Source organism: Mesoplodon bidens (assembly GCF_964165515.1).
Source record: "Mesoplodon bidens genome assembly, chromosome: 11".
NCBI classification, from domain to species: domain Eukaryota; kingdom Metazoa; phylum Chordata; class Mammalia; order Artiodactyla; family Ziphiidae; genus Mesoplodon; species Mesoplodon bidens.
The window spans coordinates 6,992,806-7,011,983 of NC_138167.1; the positions used below are offsets into that span (position 1 = coordinate 6,992,806).

The window sequence follows — 19,178 nt, forward strand, 5'->3', positions numbered from 1 at the left end:
TCCATTGTCATTTGTTTCTAGGTATTTTTTAATTTCCTCTTTGATTTCTTCAGTGATCACTTCGTTATTGAGTAGTGTATTGTTTAGCCTCCATGTGTTTGTATTTTTTACACATCTTTTCCTGTAATTGATGTCTAGTCTCATAGCATTGTGGTCGGAGAAGATACTTGATACAATTTCAATTTTCTTAAAATTACCGAGGCTTGATTTGTGACCCAAGATATGATCTATCCTGGAGAATGTTCCATGAGCACTTGAGAAAAATGTGTATTCTGTTGTTTTTGGATGGAATGTCCTATAAATATCAACTAAGTCCATCTCGTTTAATGTATCATTTAAAGCTTGTGTTTCCTTATTTATTTTCATTTTGGATGATCTGTCCATTGGTGAAAGTGGGGTGTTAAAGTCCCCTACTATGATTGTGTTACTGTCGATTTCCCCTTTTATGGCTGTTAGTATTTGCCTTATGTATTGAGGTGCTCCTATGTTGGGTGCATAAATATTTACAATTGTTATATCTTCTTCTTGGATCGATCCCTTTATTGTTATGTAGTGTCCTTCCTTGTCTCTTCTAATAGTCTTTATTTTAAAGTCTATTTTGTCTGATATAAGAATTGCTACTCCAGCTTTCTTTTGATTTCCATTTGCATGGAATATCTTTTTCCATCCCTTTACTTTCAATCTGTATGTGTCTCTAGGTCTGAAGTGTGTCTCTTGTAGACAGCATATATATGGGTCTTGTTTTTGTATCCATTCAGCCACTCTGTGTCTTTTGGTGGGAGCATTTAGTCCATTTACATTTAAGGTAATTATTGATATGTATGTTCCTATTCCCATTTCCTTAATTGCTTTGGGTTCGTTATTGTAGGTATATTCCTTCTGTTGTGTTTCTTGCCTAGAGAAGTTCCTTTAGCATTTGTTGTAAAGCTGGTTTGGTGGTGCTGAACTCTCTCAGCTTTTGCTTGTCTGTAAAGGTTTTAATTTCTCCATCAAATCTGAATGAGATCCTTGCTGGGTAGAGTAATCTTGGTTGCAGGTTTCTCTCCTTCATCACTTTAATTATGTCCTGCCACTCCCTTCTGGCTTGTAGGGTTTCTGCTGAGAGATCAGCTGTTAACCTGATGGGGATTCCCTTGTGTGTTATTTGTTGTTTTTGCCTTGCTGCTTTTAATATGATTTCTTTGTGTTTAATTTTTGACAGTTTGATTAATATGTGTCTTGGTGTATTTCTCCTTGGATTTATTCTGTATGGGACTCTCTGTGCCTCCTGGACTTGATTAACTATTTCCTTTCCCATATTGGGGAAGTTTTCAACTATAATCTCTTCAAATATTTTCTCAGTCCCTTTCTTTTTCTCTTCTTCTTCTGGAACCCCTATAATTCGAATGTTGGTGCGTTTAATGTTGTCCCAGAGGTCTCTGAGACTGTCCTCTGTTCTTTTCATTCTTTTTTCTTTATTTTGCTCTGCATCAGTTATTTCCACTATTTTATCTTCCACCTCACTTATCCGTTCTTCTGCCTCAGTTATTCTGCTATTGATCCCATCTAGAGTATTTTTTATTTCATGTATTGTGTTTTTAATCGATGCTTGATTCATCTTTAGTTCTTCTAGGTCCTTGTTAACTGTTTCTTGCATGTTGTCTATTCTATTTCCAAGATTATGGATCTTGGAAATAGAATCTTGGATCAGCTTTACTATCATTATTCTGAATTCTTTTTCAGGTAGACTGCCTATTACCTCTTCATTTGTTAGGTCTGGTAGGTGTTTATCTTGCTCCTTCACCTGCTGTGTGTTTTTCTGCCTTCTCATTTTGCTTATGTTACTGTGTTTGGGGTCTCCTTTTTGCCGGCTGCAGATTCGTAGTTCCCGTTGTTTTTGGTGTCTGACCCCAGTGGCTAAGGTTGTTTCAGTAGGTTGTGTAGGCTTCCTGGTGGGGGGGACTAATTCCTGTGCTCTGGTGGTTGAGGCTCGATCTTGTCTTTCTGGTGGACAGGTGCACGTCTGGTGGTGTGTTTTGGGGTGCCTATGGCCTTATTATGTTTTTAGGTAGCCTCTCTGCTAATGGGTGGGGTTGTGTTCCTGCCTTGCTAGTTGCTTGGCATAGGGTGACCCTCACTGTAGCTTGCTGGTCGTTGACTGAAGCTGGGTGCTGGTGTTGGGATGGAGATCTCTGGGAGATTTTCGCTGCTTGATATTATGTGGAGCTGGGAGGTCTCTTGTGGACCCGTGTCCTGAAGTTGGCTCTCCCACTTCAGAGGCACAGCACTGGCTCCTGGCTGCAGCACCAACAGCCTTTCATCTACCCGGCTCAGAATAACAGGGAGAAAAAGTAGAAAGAAAGAATTAGTAGAAGAAAGAAAGAGAGAGGGAAAGAAAGGAAGAAGGGAAGAAAGGAAGGAAGGAAGAAAGAAAGGAGGGAGGGAGGGAGGAAGGATGGAAAGAAAGAAGGAAAGAAAGGAGGGAGGGAGGGAGGAAGGAAAGGAAGAAAGACAGGAGGGAGGGAGGAAGGAAAGAAAAAGTGGAAAGAAGAAGGGTGGGAGGGAGGAAAGAAAAAGAAAGAAGGAAGGGAGGAGCGGAGGGAGGGAGGGAGGAAGGGAGAGTAGGAAAAAAAGAAAGAGCAGGTAAAGTAAAATAGAATAAAGTATGAAATATAGTAGCGTTATTAAAATTAGAAAGTAATTATTGAAAAAAAAAAAAACCGGACCGATACAACCCTGGGACATATGGTGGAAGCAAAGTTATACAGAGAGAATCTTACACAGAAGATTACACATACACATTCACAAAAAGAGAGCAGGGGGAAAAATCAAAAATCTTGCTCTCCAAGTCCACCTCCTCAATTTGGGATAATTCGTTGTAAAAAGAGGAAAAGGGCGAGAAGTCTGAAATCTTGCTCTCTAAGTCCACCTCCTTAATTTGGAATAATTCGTTGTAAAAAGAGGAAAAGGGGGGAAAGTCTTAAATCTTGTCCTCAAAGTCCACTTCCTCAATTTGGGATGATTCGCTGTCCATTCATGCACTCCACAGACGCAGGGCACATCAAATGGACCGTGGAGCTTTAATCCGCTGCCTCCGAGGCTGCACAGAGAGATTTCCCTGCCTCTGCTCTCACAGCTCCCGGGTCTCAGCCTTGGACCTGGCCCCGCCTCTGCGCGTAGGTCGCCGGAGGGCGTCCGTTCTTCGCTCAGACAGGACGGGTTTAAAGGAGCCGCTGATTCGGGGGCTCTGGCTCACTCAGGCAGAGGGGAGGGAGGGGCGCGCAGTGTGGGGCGGGCCTGCGGCGGCAGAGGCCGGCGTGATGTTGCAGCAGCCCGTGGCGCTCCGTGCGCTTTCCCGGGAAAGCCGTCCCCGGGTCTCGGGGACCCCGGCAGTGGCGGGGTGCACAGGCCCCCCGGAAGGCGGGGCGGACAGTGACCCGCACTCGCACACAGGCCCCGCGGCGGCGGCGGCGGCGGCAGCGGCGGCGGCGGCGGCGGTGTCGGGCCGCGGCGGCGGCGGCGGCGGCGGCGGCGGGCCGCGGCGGCGGGCGGCGGCGGGCGGCGGCGGCGGCGGCGGCCCACGCCCGTCTCCGAGGTCCGTGCCTTACCCGCGGCTCGTGCCTGTCTCCGGCGCTTCCCCAAGCAGCCCTCTTAATGCCCTCTCCTCGCGCACCAGGAAACAAAAGGGAAAAAAGTCTCTTGCCTCTTCAGCAGCTCCAGACCCTTTCCCCGGACTCCCTCCGGGCTAGCCGTGGTGCACTAACCCCTTCAGGCTCTCTTCCTGCCGCCAGCCCCAGTCCTCTTCCCTGCGCTCCGACTGAAAGCCGATACCCGAGCCTCAGCTCCCAGCCCCGCCCGCCACGGCGGCCGAGCAGACAAGCCTCTCGGGCTGGTGTGTGCCTGAGGGCACCGGTCCTCTGTGCCAGAATCTCTCCGCTTTGCCCTCCGCACCCCTGTTGCTGTGCTCTCCTCCGCTACTCCGAAGCTTTCCCCCTCCGCCACCTGCAGTCTCCGCCCGCGAAGGGGCTTGTAGTGTGTAGAAACCTTCCCCCCTTCACGGCTCCCTCCCACTGGTGCAGGTCCCGTCCCTATCCTATTGTCTCTGTTTATTCTTTTTTTCTTTTGCCCTACCCAGGTATGTGGGGAGCTTCTTGCCTTTTGGGGGGTCTGAGGTCTTCTGTCAGCGTTCAGTAGGTGTTCTGTAGGAGTTGTTCCACGTGTAGATGAATTTCTGATGTATCTGTGGGGAGGAAGGTGATCTCCGCGTCTTACTCTTCCGCCATCTTCCTCCGGGGCCCCCCCATTTGTTTTTTATTGATTGTACTTTTGGTATTGTACTCTTTCTCTTATCTTTGCCTGCGTCCGACAAGGCTCTTGAGTGTATTTTTTATTTTTGCTTAGTTAACATATCTTGCTTTTTTTTTTCTTTACATCTTTATTGGAGTATAACTGCTTTACAATGGTGTGTTAGTTTCTGCTTTATAACAAAGTGAATCAGTTATACATATACATATGTTCCCATATCTCTTCCCTCTTGCATCTCCCTCCCTCCCACCCTCCCTATCCCACCCCTCTAGGTGGTAACAAAGCACCGAGCTGATCTTGCTGTGCTATGTGGCTGCTTCCCACTAGCTATCTATTTTACGTTTGGTAGTGTGTATATGTCCATGCCACTCTCTCACTTCGTCCCAGCTTACCCTTCCCCCTCCCTGTGTCCTCAAGTCCATTCTCTACGTCTGCGTCTTTATTCCTGTCCCGCCCCTAGGTTCCTCAGAACCATTTTTTTTTTTTAGATTCCATATACATGTGTTATCATACAGTATTTGTTTTTTTCTTTCTGACTTACTTCACTCTGTAGGACAGACTCTAAGTCCATCCACCTCACTATAAATAATTCAATTTCATTTCTCTTTATGGCTGAATGATATTCCATTGTATATATGTGCCACATCTTTATGCATTCATCTGTTGATGGACACTTAGGTTGCTTCCATGTCCTGGCTATTGTAAATAGAGCTGCAATGAACAATGTGGTACATGACTATTTTTGAATTACGGTTTTCTCAGGGTATATGCCCAGTAGTGGGATTGCTGGGTCGTATGGTAGTTCTATTTTTAGTTTTTTAAGGAACCTCCATACTGTTCTCCATAGTGGCGGTATCAATTTATATTCCCACCAACAGTGCAGGAGGTTCCCTTTTCTCCACACCCTCTCCAGCGTTTATTGTTTGTAGATTTTTTTTTTTTTTTTTTTTTTTTTTTTGCGGTACGTGGGCCTCTCACTGTTGTGGCCTCTCCGCTGCGGAGCACAGGCTCCGGACACGCAGGCTCAGCGGCCATGGCTCACGGGCCCAGCCGCTCTGCGGCATGCGTGATCTTCCTGGACCGGGGCACGAACCCGTGTCCCCTGCATTGGCAGGCGGACTCTCAACCACTGTGCCACCAGGGAAGCCTTTACTAGTTTTAAATTAGAAACTAATAAGAATACACAAAGTGAAAAACATAATAAACACTTTTTAAACTATTGTTATCCATAAAATTATAATTCATTAATTTTTTTAGCTGAACTTGGTAATTAAGGTAATTTCATTCATTTCTAAAAATGACCTGAAAAATAAAGTACATCGGTAAGAGTGTCAACTTCTGGAAATTAAAATCTTATACCAAAAAGGACTCAAGGTCATTGTCCAGTGAAAATAATGGCTCATTTATTCCCCTGCTAAAGTTCTTTCTCTGCCACCCTGCATTTTTTTTAAGGATACATGAAAGACATCTTTTAAGACAGTCCACAAGCATAGAGTCATTGTAGAGGGATTAAAGAAAACAAAAAACCCAAAAAACTGGAATTCAGATCCAGGCTTTACTATTTTTTTAAACTGTTTCTTCTGAGTTTTAAGGCAAATTAAGCAAATTTGCTCATTGAACATTTCAAGTGAAAAGCAATTTTTTTTTTTTTTTTTGCCTAAGGGATTATATAAACTTTCCATTGATTTTGCTGTGATTCTCTCCTTCCTTGATCCAGCTGGGTAAAAATTGCCATTTATGTGTAAAGGATTAAGAATTTTATCTAATGGAAGAAGAGTTTCTGAATGTTCTAATTCAGAGCCAGTTAATTCATTGTATCCGCTCTGTAGTATTACAGTGCACAATACTACATTTTATTTAGCCATTCTAATACTCAAACTGTGGTTTCTAGTTTTTCTTAGTAACAGTACTGTAATGAACATTCTTGTGTAGTCTCCTTATTTACACGTGGAATATTTCTTTATGGCAGATACTCAGAAGTGGAATTGTTACCAGTGTATGTATACTTTAGAATACTAACAAATTGCCCTTCGATGTATATAATCCCTTTCTGCAACCTTGCCAAATTAAAAAAATATAGTATTTATTTATTTATTTATTTATTATTTTGGCTGTGCTGGGTCTTATTTGTGACACACGGGATCTTCGTTGCGGCATATGAACTCTTAGTTGTGGCATGCAGCCTTCTTAGTTGCAGTATTCGGACTTCTTAGTTGGGGCATGCAGACTCTTAGTTGCAGCATGTGGGATCTACTTCCCCAACCAGGGATCGAACCTGGGCCCCCTGCATTGGGAGCGCAGAGTCTTACCCACCAGGTCACCAGGGAAGTCCCAACCTTGCCAAATTTAATATTACCAAGCTTTAAAATTTTTCTTAATGTGATGTGTATAATGTTTTAATTTGCATGTTTCTGATTACTAATGAGGCCAGGTAACTCCTGTGTTTACCAACCACTTATATTTCCTTTAGGTGTGAACTGCTGTTTCATGTCCTTTGTCCATTTTTCTATTGATTTGTCTTATTCATGATGATTTATAGCCTTTAAAAGATATAGTGTAGACACTAATACTTTTTTTGTTGAGGTATAGTTGATTTACAATGTTGTAAAAAGCAAAGTGATTCAGTTATATATATATACATTCTTTTTTAGTATTCTTTTCCATTATGGTTTATCATAGGATATTGAATATAGTTCCGTGTGCTATACAGTAGGACCTTGTTGGTTATTCATTCTATATATAATAGCTTACATCTGCTAACCCCAAACTCCCACTCCATCCCTTCCCCGACCCCCTCCCCCTAAACAAGTCTGTTCTCTTTTAAACACTAACACTTTGTTTATTTGAATTAAAAATATCTTCTCCCAGTCTGCCTTTTGTTCATCTAAAAAAAATTTTTTGGACCCTTGTTTGTAAGTGATGATTTATCTGGGTATATATTTTTAGATTTGAAGTTATTTTCTCTCAATATTTTGAGTATATTATTTCACTATCTTCTGGCTTCAATTATTGCTTTTGAGTGGTCTGTTCATTCTAATGTATGTTCTCTTTGTTTTCGAAATTTTCACTCTGATATGCCTAGCACTGGATTTTTTTATTTTTGTGTTTTTATTATGGTGAAATATATAAAATATAAAAGTTGCCATTTCAACCATCATTTAAATGCACAGTTCAGTGGCTTTAATCATATATGCAATGTTGTATAACCATCACCACTATTTATCTGCAAAACTTTTCTGTCACTCTCACCACTATTTATCTGCAAAACTTTTCTGTCACTCTTAAGAGAAGCTTTGTACCTGCTAAGCAATAGCTCCCCAATCTTCCACCTGCCCCCAGTCTCTGGTCTCCTCTAATCTACTTTCTGTTTCTATGAATTTTTGTATTCTAGCTATTTCACGTAAGTGGAATCATACAATATTTGTCCTTTTGTTTCTGGCTTATTTCACTTAGCATAATGTTTTCAAATTTCATCCATGCTGTAGAAATGTCAGAACTTTATCTTTTTTCATAGCCGAATAATTTTCCACTGTAGGTATATACCACATTTTATTTATCCATTCACCTGTTGTTGGACATTTGATTACCACCTTACTGTGACTAATGCTGCAATGAACAATGGTGTACCAGCAACTGGTTGAGTTCCCTTTTCCAATTATTTGGAGGTGTGTCCTTAGGACCGGAATTGTTGAATCGTATGATAATTTTATGTTTAACTTTTTGAGGTACCACCATACTTTTTCACAGTGGCTGCACCATTTTACATTCCCACCAGCTGTGGGAACAAGGGTTACAATTTTCTACATCCTAGGCAACACTCGTTAATTTTTAAAACAATTATGGCCATTTTTTAGGTATGAAGTGGTATCTCATTATGGTTTTGATTTGTGTTTCCCTAATGACTAATAGTGTTGAGCATCTTTCATGTACTTATATGCCATTTGTATAACTTCTTTGGAGAAATATCTATTCAAGTGCTTTGACACGTTTTAACAAGTCTTCTAGGTAACTCTGATGCACACTAAACTTTGAAAACCAAATGACTAGAAACTAATGAACGAATAACCACAAATAACCTAATAACATAATTGGAACTGACTGGAGTAAAGGTGTTAGGTTTTTATTGTAAGACTATTTGATGGATCAGGGTGAACGTGTGCTGTTCAATTTTTTTTTGTGTGTGTGTTACATGGGCCTCTCACTGTTGTGGCCTCTCCCGTTGTGGAGCACAGTCTCCGGATGCGCAGGCTCAGCAGCCATGGCTCACGGGCCCAGCCGCTCCGCGGCATGTGGGATCTTCCCAGACCGGGGCATGAACCCGAGTCCCCTGCATCGACAGGCGGACTCTCAACCACTGCGCCACCAGGGAAGCCCTGTGCTGTTCAATTTTAAAGAACTTGTTTCTTGTCTTCTTAAGTAGACAAAGGCTGAGGAGAAATGGATAAACATTTGGGGAAAGGATGAGGAGAAATCAAAGACAAGGAGGAAAAAGTGAAGCAAGAGCAAGAAAATACTTTTCACAAAACAAGATATGAAGAGTATTTGGGATTTAAGACCAAATGAAGATTATGAGGTAAGATATCTTTAATTGTACTTTATAGAGTAAGTATTCTTTCTCCTTGTATAGATTGGCAGGTACTGAATTCAATATTTCTTCTTAGACTTAAGCTTCTTATTCACTGGATTTTAGTTTACTTTTCAGAATAGTAAATATGTTCAAACAGTTCAATAGTCAAATAATTTTAAATGGTATTCTCTAAGTGGTCTCCTTCCCATCCTTGAAAACTTCCACTTACTTTATACTGTTTCTGTAGGAAGGTAAATACTTTTTTAGTAGCTTTTTTTTTTTTTCTGGTGGGTATCATTCTTGTCTTAGTTTATTTAATTCCAAAAAAAAAAGGACATGTCATTTCCTCTCCCACCCTTTTTTTATAATATGAGTCCATAATATGTATCCCGTTCTTAGCTCTACTGTTTTCTCTTAACAGTATAATCCTGGGATATTTCTTTAATGATACATAGAGTGCTTCCTCATTCTGTTTCCAGCCACATATTTTGCCATCATTTAGATGTTTCCTAACATATTCTGAATTCTTGTGACCTCTTTCATACAGTAAACTGTCATACTCTAATCTTCCAGGATTAACTTTTGATTTATCAGTGGGGTTTAAATAAATATAAAAGTCATTTATTCTTGCAAGGTGAATCAAGTATTCTATTTCTTTCACTTTGAATTCCTGCCATAACCACCCAATTTCCCTGAGGCACGGGGTTGCCTCTGACCAACTCACTCAAGGTGGGGAAGGATGAGTTTGGTGATGAGGCAGATGTGAGAAAATGCAAGCATATAGGGCTTCCCTGGTGGCGCAGTGGTTGAGAGTCCGCCTGCCAATGCAGGGGACGCGGGTTCATGCCCCGGTCCGGGATGATCCCACATGCCGCGGAGCGGCTGAGCCCATGAGCCATGGCCGCTGAGCCTGCGCGTCTGGAGCCTGTGCTCTGCAACGGGAGAGGCCACAACAGTGAGAGGCCCGCGTACCAAAAAAAAAAAAAAAAAAAAAAAAAAAAAAGCAAGCATATAGCACCTTATTATTTTTAAAAATAAAATATAAAACTCTATATAAACTGACCCCTGAACATCTCTATCTCACTTACTGTCATGTCTCCATATCCTTTTACAGAAAGTAAATCTCAGTTCACAAAATTCGATGTAGTCAAGATATGTCACTCTTTAAAATTCTACTCATACCAGTAGGCTGGTGGCAAATCCATTTTCAATTATAATTAGAGCTTTCCCCAGGGTAAAGAACACAATGTGAAAATTCATGGCTCAAGAGGATGCACGGGTCCAGGTCTTCCTGGTCACAAAAATAGTGTCCAAAATCTTACAATACAAATGAAAGAAAAATGAAGCAAATTATAAATGAATTCATAGAGAGTGCTTGATAATTACCAGAATATCAGAACTTGGATGTGGTACGTCAAAACTTGAGAAGGTCACTGTGCCTGGAGTCCGTCTTGGTAATAAATAGTTTGCAGTATTTATCATGTAGTATTATAATAAGCCAAATATGTATCTTTTTCATTTACTCTGCAGTGTAATTTCTTTAAGGAAGGAATCCCATTTTATTGAATTCTGTATCATAGCATGGAATATAGTGCCTGACATACAGGAAGTAGTCAGTAAGTGTTTCTGGAATGAATCTTCTTGGTCCAAGGAGACACAATGATTGATTTGCAACAAGTGCACTCTTCAAGTACATTTGCAGTCATGATTTGCAATGAACAAAGAAAAAAGGACTAGAACTGATAGAATTTATTTTAATCCTGTTATTTCCTTTTGTCATACCCCTAATTTTTTTATATTTCATGCCCCAGATGGATGCTTAATTGATACTAATTATAACATTTATTCAGCTCTGAAATATGTTTTTTTCTTGACTTTCTTGTCTGAAGTGGGCTGGAGAGACAGCATGGTTTGAGGTTATGAGTGTGGACTTGGAAACCAGACTTCTTGGTATTGAATTCTGGTTCAGCCTTTTACTAGCTGAGTAGCTTAGGGCAAGTTACACCTCTCTGTGCCTCACTCTCCTCATTTGTTTTAAGAATACCTATTTCATAGAGTTGATATATTAATACCTATGAGGTGCTTAGAGTAGAATCTAGCACAAAGGTGATAACATTTATCTTTCACTTTTGCCTAGCCTGGAGACAGAGCTAAGGGTGCTTGAACTTCAAGTCCTTTAGAGTTCTTAGTTTATAGCATCCAGGCTTCTGTCAGACTCAACCAGATGAAGACTAGGACTCTAGGACTTTTCAGGGACCTTCTCTTCAAACTCCAGAAGCTTCTGCCCCTCCATCCACATAATGGATGATTTTAATACTTAATGCCTCTGAATACCTCCTTGAGTTTGTATCCATCCTTTGGTTCTGGCTCAAAGTTGCAGAAAAAAGATGTAACAGTCCTATTTGGGCTTTGAATCCTATATATTCTTTCTTCTAGGAAAACTCACTTCTACTTGAATCACCTCTTCAGCATTTTCAATCTGTCATCCTTTCTTGAATCTGAAACCCAAGGTTAACTGACTGATCACTTGTATTGGTCAATGGCAGATTTGGTTCTGAGGTCACGTAACTTCCAATTCAAATCAAGTCCCAATTAATTATGCTGCCTCTCAATGTTGGACATATCCACCTTTCTATTTCATATTTCCCTTTAATGTGGAAAGTCTTTCCTTGTCAAGTCAGCCTTTTATTCTCTCATAAATCCACTCTTTGGCTTTTTCTTAGGGTAATCCTATAACCAAACTCACTTTACATGCTCCTACTACATAATCCAACACTTTCTTCTTTTCCCTGCAACCTCTAAATGAAGCCTACTGTGACCACCACCTCTGTAATGTTTTTCATTTTTTGAAATCCTTTAGCCCTTGATTGCTGTGAATTTTTATCTCAGGAGTCTATTGGGAATCACATGGAAGTGTAATAAGTGTTTATTGAATAAATGAGTAAACAGTGATATGGGCTGACTAGAGAAAAAGGTTTATTCAACAAGCCTTCAGAGATATAAAAACTCTTTTCTCCCATGGAGACCTGAGTCTGTGGAACAGGGACTCCAGCAAAGCAGTTTTCATTGATGTGGTCTTTAAGCATTTCCAGTGTCTGTGATAGTGGAAAGAATAGAAAATTAAGATGGACTTGGGTTTCCAGAACAGTGAATATTCCTTCCTTTAGATCTGGGTAGCATGGTTCCTGAGGAAATCCAATTAGTATAGTGGGAAATGAGATCCATTACTTAAAATTATCTAATATGCAATTCTGTGAACTGTCTGAGGTCTGACTATCAGGGACCCTTTCCCAATAAATGTATTTTTCTATAATAAGTTGCACTGTGAACAGTATGATGTCTGTGAGAACTATTTAGCTAGCATTTTATGCAGAAGATTTGAGGGACAAGCCAAAGGGATTCTGACTCCATCTGGAAGGAGTATGAATTGCTTACCTTTGCTGCAAGGAGCACTGTACTCAGCAACGGCAAACTCATCTGAATAAAAACAAAAGTAGTCAGGAGAAGTGAGAGGGAAAGCGAACATCTATGTTACAGGTCAGTGAAAGAATCTTTATTGTGAGAAGAATTGCATCAGAAACCTCAGCATCATTCATTTGATGTGCTGCTTTCTGTCTTATATTTTCAAATACTTTATGTTATGCTTTCCTTTACCTTAAACTCCTGAAGGGTAAGAGTACAGATGTTATACTTATTTAAATTTTGTATTGTCCTACAGTTGATTTTATCTGAAGAAAAGGGAACTAAATATCTTACAGGTGCTTTGTATTAGTAATAATATATTTATATCAGACTTGATAGAGACAAAATGAAGTGATGAGAGTGATTAGTGTAATGAATTGCCCCAACACATCCCTCAGATCTAAATTTCTGTGATCAGGTATTTAATTTCTGTGTGAACTTTGCTTTCACTCACCTGTCTCATAATAATCATAGACTTTCACTATGGCTGGTTTCAGATCCCTTACTGGGATGTCTTGAATAACCGTGAAGGACAAGCTCAGGGTCTGATTTGTCACCTATAAAGCAAAAGGGAATTAAATGACTCTCCAGGGAGCTTTCCTCTATCTTTGAGTGAATTTAAGTATTCATCTATTTTGGGGAAAAACTTTTTGTCAACTAGCAGGGTACTTAAATTGGGCCAAAAGCTCTCAGAGTAGGTGAAAACTTCCCCAAATTGTTTCTTAAATAACTAAAACTATTCATATACTCCCATCAATGTGAGTGCATAGCTCTGTTCATAGGGGGTGAATGATGCAGGCTTTTTATTGTTTGAATAGCTGTGTTTATTTTTAAGTATCAGAGATTCAGTACAGCTTCACTACTCTATCTTGTAGAAATACTTGTGTCGACTCAAAAAGGAATATAAAAGGTGGATCACTGCAGCCTATGTTTCATAAAATTTGTAAACTATAATATCCGTCAATATAGGAATGAATAAACTATGCAACAACACACAACTATAAAATCAGATTGGTTTATTGGTGCACTGGTCTCATTGTTTTATGGTCTAAGTCCTTGCTGAGATTGATAGCATATTCCCCTTTTGTCTTTTTGATGTGCTATTGATATAATAATTGACTAATCCCAATGGTTACTTCCTTATATGTATCTTCAAAATAACTTGTGCACCTAATGAGCACCTTTTGTGGAGAATTTCTTGCTTATGGGGTCCTAGAAATATTCATATCCCAATATTATAACAAGTCATTTCTTCCCATAGTCCCAGATGAAATATAAATAGAGAAGGAGAGGAGAATATTCACTGGACCTAATGTTAGAACTCTCAAATTTTTAGCATGGAGGTGATGTCTCCAAAATGCCTTCATTCACTTCCCAGGTAGCTCATTATCCATATTTTTTTTGGATAGAATGGCAGGGCTCTCACCTTATCCAGGTAAATCAAAACATGGTTGTTGCTGACTTCTGTTCGGCTCACGTGGTCAGATGTTTCAAGCTGAAGAAAATTAAGACATCACAAATGTTAATAAACAGAAGAAAACCCTGGGGAACCAGAGAAAAGAAGAATGTTTATTACCAAATTAAGCCTGAGGGTAAAATTTCTTCAAATGCTTCTTGTGAGCAAAGGCAATAATGTGGCAGAATTAAAAATGAAAGAAAATTGGGATGCAGGGTTTAACTTTAATACGACTCAGGACCTATGTGTAAATTGATTTATTTGAAGAAGAGGGAACTAAATGTCCTAAACTTGGAAATTACCCATATTTCAAGGTTCAATTCACATTCCATTCCTTCATGAAGGAGGTTTTTGTTTTTTTACTTTTTTTGCTTATTCTAACTTGTAGCAATCTCAGTTTCCTCTGTACTTCTGTAATAGTTCTAGTTTATGTCAATAAATCTTTCTCATTTTTTTCACTAGTTCACGTGCGTATACTTTATCTTCTGAAGGTTCTACGCTCCATTAAAGCAGTAGCCTGCTGACAATTTTTTCCCAGTAGATGTGGCTCCTAACAAAGTGCTGTTCATGACAAGAGATAGACCGTTGCTGTGGGTGTCCCTAAAGCAGTGGACAGGAAGGCTGCTGGAGCTGGCAAGGTCACCAGGTCTGCCCAGATAGTTCAGAAGGCTAAATGAATATGACCCCTAATACCTGCCACCCCAGTTTGATCAGTGGTGGAAGCCCAGTCTCAAAACCCTCTGAGTTGACCATTGAACTTAGTAGTGAAAGACTGGTTAATGATAACAATGTATCATAAAACTAGAAGAAAAGGAGAATGTTTTATGGATCATTTGGTTTTCTGTGGGCGGCAGTTTTGAGTTATTAGTTTTTAAAATTAGTATTTTTATTAGTACCTTAATGGAAACTTGACCAAAAATCCATCATAAAATTTTGAGACCCATTTAAACAAAGTTAAATGAGAAAACAAACAAACCAACCAACCCCCATATAAATGTGCTAAATTATATTTCTGCCTTTGGAGACAGTAATGTCTTTGACAGAAGTTAATTTAATAGTATTTTTATATTAATGTTGTCTTAGTCTAGAGCTACATAAAATATTAAATAAAATAGTGTCTCCTGGGCTTATAGTAAACCTACCATTTTCACTGTTGGTTTCAAGGGAATGAAGCCAGATACCATTTTCACGTCAGCAATCACCATGTTGGAGGCTGGACGGCTTCCGGTGTAACTAAAGATCCAGGGAAGAAAGGAATTAGGATTTTCTGTGTTATTAAATATTTTTTTTCTATGTCCACAGTAAGCACTCAACAGCCCTGAAAAGTACCAGAAGTCTTCCAAAATTTCCTACCAAGTAGCTTAAAAAACTGGCTGTGCATTAGAATCTTCAGGGGAGCCTGTTAAAGCCACAGAGACCAGGCCTATACTCTAGACCTGATGAATCAGAATTTCATGGGTGTGAACTCTGAGGATCTGCATTTTAAGAAAGCTCTGTAAGTGATGCTTAGCTGGGCATGAGACTGCTAATCTATCCCAGTTATTTGTTACATATACTTTGTCTTTTTTCCTGAATAGTATCCCCAACCAGGTTATAATATTCTTGAGGACAGATACAGATAGCCCTGTAGGTATTTGAATATGGCTGCTTATGTATGTTATTTTCCCCCAAATTGATTATTTTGTATATAATCTGAGATTTAATTATTACCAGTAGGAATTCTAACTAGAGAGTCACTACTTCCTTCTATTCACGCTTTCAAGAAGTCTCCACCTCTGTCCCAGATAAAGCAAGAATAATATAGGATTTCATTACAATAGAATGAAATCAGGATGAATAATTACGTTAGAATAAAGTCAGGAATTCAGGTTAGAGGTTCTTTATTATTGAGGGGAATTAATAAGCTGTAAATAATGAGACTAGACACTAATAGATCCTGGAGTTGTGGGATGTACAATGTAAGCCCCATCACTGAGAAATTGTGTCAACACAAGAACACGTTGCTTTTTCAATAAAGGTAGAACAACATTCACTGTCACCCTGCTCTGCTTAATGCGGAGTTCCAGTAAGAAGATTGGTTGTTATACCCAGAACTGCATGATGCAGTCAGAGATCTTACCTGACTCTCAGTGAGATTTGGAAGCTGGTGTGAGCTTTGGGTCCATCACAAATTTGGGGCAGAGTCTGCACCTCCAAAGCAAATGGGAACTCTTCCTTTTTCAGGAGAATATTGTATTTCAAAGATGTCTGTGGAACAGACAAAAATCTGTGATTTTTCCCTTGCCCAGGATTCCTCCCAACTTCCTCAACTCTTTCTTTGATTTGCCCCATCATTTGCTGTGTTAGGCCTTCTCAGTGACAATGTTACTCTGGACCTTTTGTCCCCACCTGCCCCTGGAATCTCACCTGGAGGTAAACACATCCTTCTCCTGTCGTTGTCATGCTGTATTCTCCGGGCACCTCTGGCAATGAAACCTGCTGTAGTAACAGGAGGTTGCTGTTGTCCACTCGGAATTTTGTGGAAAATGTCCCTGAAGATTGGATGGTCACCTGTGCAGCCTTCCCAGTCCTGGTGAAAGTGGCTGCTCCATATTTGGACAAAGCATGGAGAGCCACCACAGTGTCCTGGAAGAGACAGGTGAGGGAACCCACTTAGGCATGATAACCCTTCGAAGACCCAAAGGCCCATGTTAGCTGCCACAAAAGGGGCTTTGATTTCCTATTTCCTGTTTCCCTCACTGCTTAAATATTGAGGTTCTCATTTCAAGATTGATTGTCATCCTTAGATAGATGACAGAACCATAACCTTGACATATCTGCCTTGTACTATATGCTTTAGAAATTTATTTCTCAGAAAATCCATTCTTTTCTCTCTATAAATATATGTGAGGTATGCAATGTGGAGAATATATATGAATGGGAATAATTTATTAGAATTAGCTATTTGCCTAAGATGTCTTTCTTGATAACTGTGGTCATATCTGTCACCACCCAACCAAAGTTTAGTTTGGCTCTCAGCCCAAGCTACACTCTGCTCTGCTGCTGAGGTCAGTGCCCTGAGAAAACCCAGGGTCCTTTGCAGCCATGATCAGGGTCATGCTTCAGTTTCTCCAGAGGAAATAAAAAATGAATAATTATAATTATATTCTGGATTTGTTGACATTTTTATTTGGTCCTCTCTTTTTCATCAGAAGTTTGGATCCCCCTCCACCGGGCAGGTCATATTCTCAATTCTCATCCACATTGAACCTGGCATCCTTCAAATAATAATTTTCTAAGAAACGAATGATAACTTTTAACAAAATTATTTTCTCCATTTATATGGAAAAATAAGAGATTAAATACAGTGGAAAAAAGATGGAATGTCTTTCTGTCACATTCTGCTTCTCTTTTAGGGTGCATACGCTAACCTCTGAATTCTCTGGAGATGAAACTCCCTGCTCTGTCTATATTGATGAATTTTTTTAGATATAAGATTATATAGTTAGGCTCAGGAGGTTGGATGAATAAAGATAGTTCTTTATGCTCCCAATGAACAAATGTTTGTGTATTAAGAGGTGGATAGAGGAAGCGTGAAATGTGTCAGCCTTAAAAGAAGCCAGTCAGGGCTTCCCTGGTGGCGCAGTGGTTGAGAGTCTGCCTGTCGATGCAGGGGACACGGGTTCGTGGCCCGGTCCGGGAAGATCCCACATGCCGCGGAGTGGCTAGGCCCGTGAGCCATGGCCGCTGAGGCTGCGCGTCCAGAGCCTGTGCTCTGCAACAGGAGAGGCCACAACAGTGAGAGGCCCGCACACCACAAAAAAAAAAAAAAAAAGAAGCCAGTCAAAGTGGACCTAGAAATGGAGAGCTTTGCAAGGAGAGGTGATTGGTTTCTGAATAGTGTTTCTGGGAACAACTTGAAAGGACTCTTAGAACTTCCAGAAGAATGGTGGATTTTTAAATTCGTTCTGCTGTGGCCATTGTGTGTAGGGTCATGGTGCCCCACTATTGCTTTAGGGATGTAGAGTTGTTACTGGAAATAGGAGCCTGTGATAAAAATATGGGATGGGGGTGAGGCAGAATTGGCATTTTCTTTTCAGCCCTCTTTGACTCTCATTTTTTCTTATTTCTCACCATCCTTGAATACTAATAACATTCTTCTCATTTCAAGTTATTCTTATCTTCATTTCTTTTCTTCTTGTATGTGTTTGCATCTTGTTCAAACATTTTTCTACCTGAAGGTAAAGTAAAAGGCTCTCGCTAACCACAGACCTGGGTGGAGGAGAAGCCCCCCTGGGAGTTCTGCTGCCTTGAGATCCACTTCACGATGCGCGTGGCAGGGTTTAGGTCCTCCGAGGGCAGGGGAGGCTGGGCAGTGAGGTAAGCGAGGAGCACATAGGCTGTCATCTCCACTTCAGCAGAGGGAGCCCGGGGTTGGTACAAACGCTCCACTCGTGCCTTGGGTTTCTGAGGTCGTGTCCAGTGGACAGAATTATCTGGAGGTGAGAAAAAAATTTGCAAGTGACCACATGTTCATATTTAACTTCAGGTAAAAGGACAAGGGCCAGTGCTGAAGTGCAGTTTGCCTTCCAGTGATAATCTCTTAAATCTTATCTGGCGGCTTCTCGCCTACAGACAGCTGAACGAGGCTTGTTTCATCTGGGCTAAGGAGTCAGAAGCTGTGCCATCTAGTTTTTCAAATGGTTGCGGTGTTTGCGTTGGTGGAAGAGAGAAATGGCAGAGCAAGTTCTCTGACTGGTTGTGGTAATTTCCGACATCTGATGTTATCCAGACCCTATCTAGGGCTTGTTCAACCTTCTGTAAAGCCTGTCCTCCGAGGTTTCTTATGAGGATCATAGATCACATGAGATAATGGGGTTTACACTCATTAGATTAAAAAAAAATAGAGTAATCCTCAAAATAGCAAAGGCTGACAGGGTGTGAAATAGCGGGAATGGATTTACACTGCTGTGGGAAGAAAACAGCTCTTTGGAGAGTAATCTGATGATATCCAGCAAAGGGGAAGATGTGTTTAGCCCGCTAATCAGCAGTTACGCTTTCTAAGTACAAGTTAGAGAAACTCACACACCCCCTCAAGGAGATGGGTGTATGAGTATTCATTGCAGCATGGTTTGCAATAGAAGTAAATAAGAAACAAGAAAAGATCCACGAGGAGAGACTCTCTAAGTAAATTATGGCCTTTTTAATATATTGGAATGTATCATGCAGCAGTGAAAATTAACATACCCATACAGGAGACTCCTATCAGCCTGCCTAATGTTGAACTTAAAAAACAAAAGGCAGACAGACAGACAAGGATCAAGCAGAAATACTCAGAAGGATGATACTTCTTATCTAAAGATGAAAAATGTAAACATTCTGAATATTATTTAGGGATACATATGCAGTAAAAAGATAAATCCATGGAGT

At 40.4% G+C, this 19,178-nt stretch overlaps 1 protein-coding gene and 1 long non-coding RNA gene across 2 annotated transcripts in view; one reads left to right on the forward strand and one right to left on the reverse strand.

Annotated features, from left to right (window-relative positions):
• Positions 1–8,768, forward strand: part of LOC308624947 — a 49,185-nt gene extending 40,417 nt beyond the window's left edge. Inside the window, exon 3 of the long non-coding RNA XR_014017026.1 lies at positions 8,705–8,768. This is a non-coding gene — a long non-coding RNA (uncharacterized lncRNA). The remainder of the gene's footprint in view (positions 1–8,704) is intronic.
• A 3,042-nt stretch (positions 8,769–11,810) lies between these two features.
• Positions 11,811–19,178, reverse strand: part of LOC308625776 (alpha-2-macroglobulin-like) — a 40,929-nt gene continuing 33,561 nt past the window's right edge. The window contains exons 29-36 of the mRNA XM_081250261.1: positions 18,021–18,244; positions 16,176–16,394; positions 15,889–16,016; positions 14,912–15,002; positions 13,740–13,808; positions 12,768–12,870; positions 12,287–12,328; positions 11,811–11,946 (exon numbers count right to left, since the gene is read on the reverse strand). Of these exons, the coding sequence (XP_081106387.1) occupies positions 11,930–11,946; positions 12,287–12,328; positions 12,768–12,870; positions 13,740–13,808; positions 14,912–15,002; positions 15,889–16,016; positions 16,176–16,394; positions 18,021–18,244 (893 nt within the window). The 3' untranslated portion in view covers positions 11,811–11,929. The remainder of the gene's footprint in view (positions 11,947–12,286; positions 12,329–12,767; positions 12,871–13,739; positions 13,809–14,911; positions 15,003–15,888; positions 16,017–16,175; positions 16,395–18,020; positions 18,245–19,178) is intronic.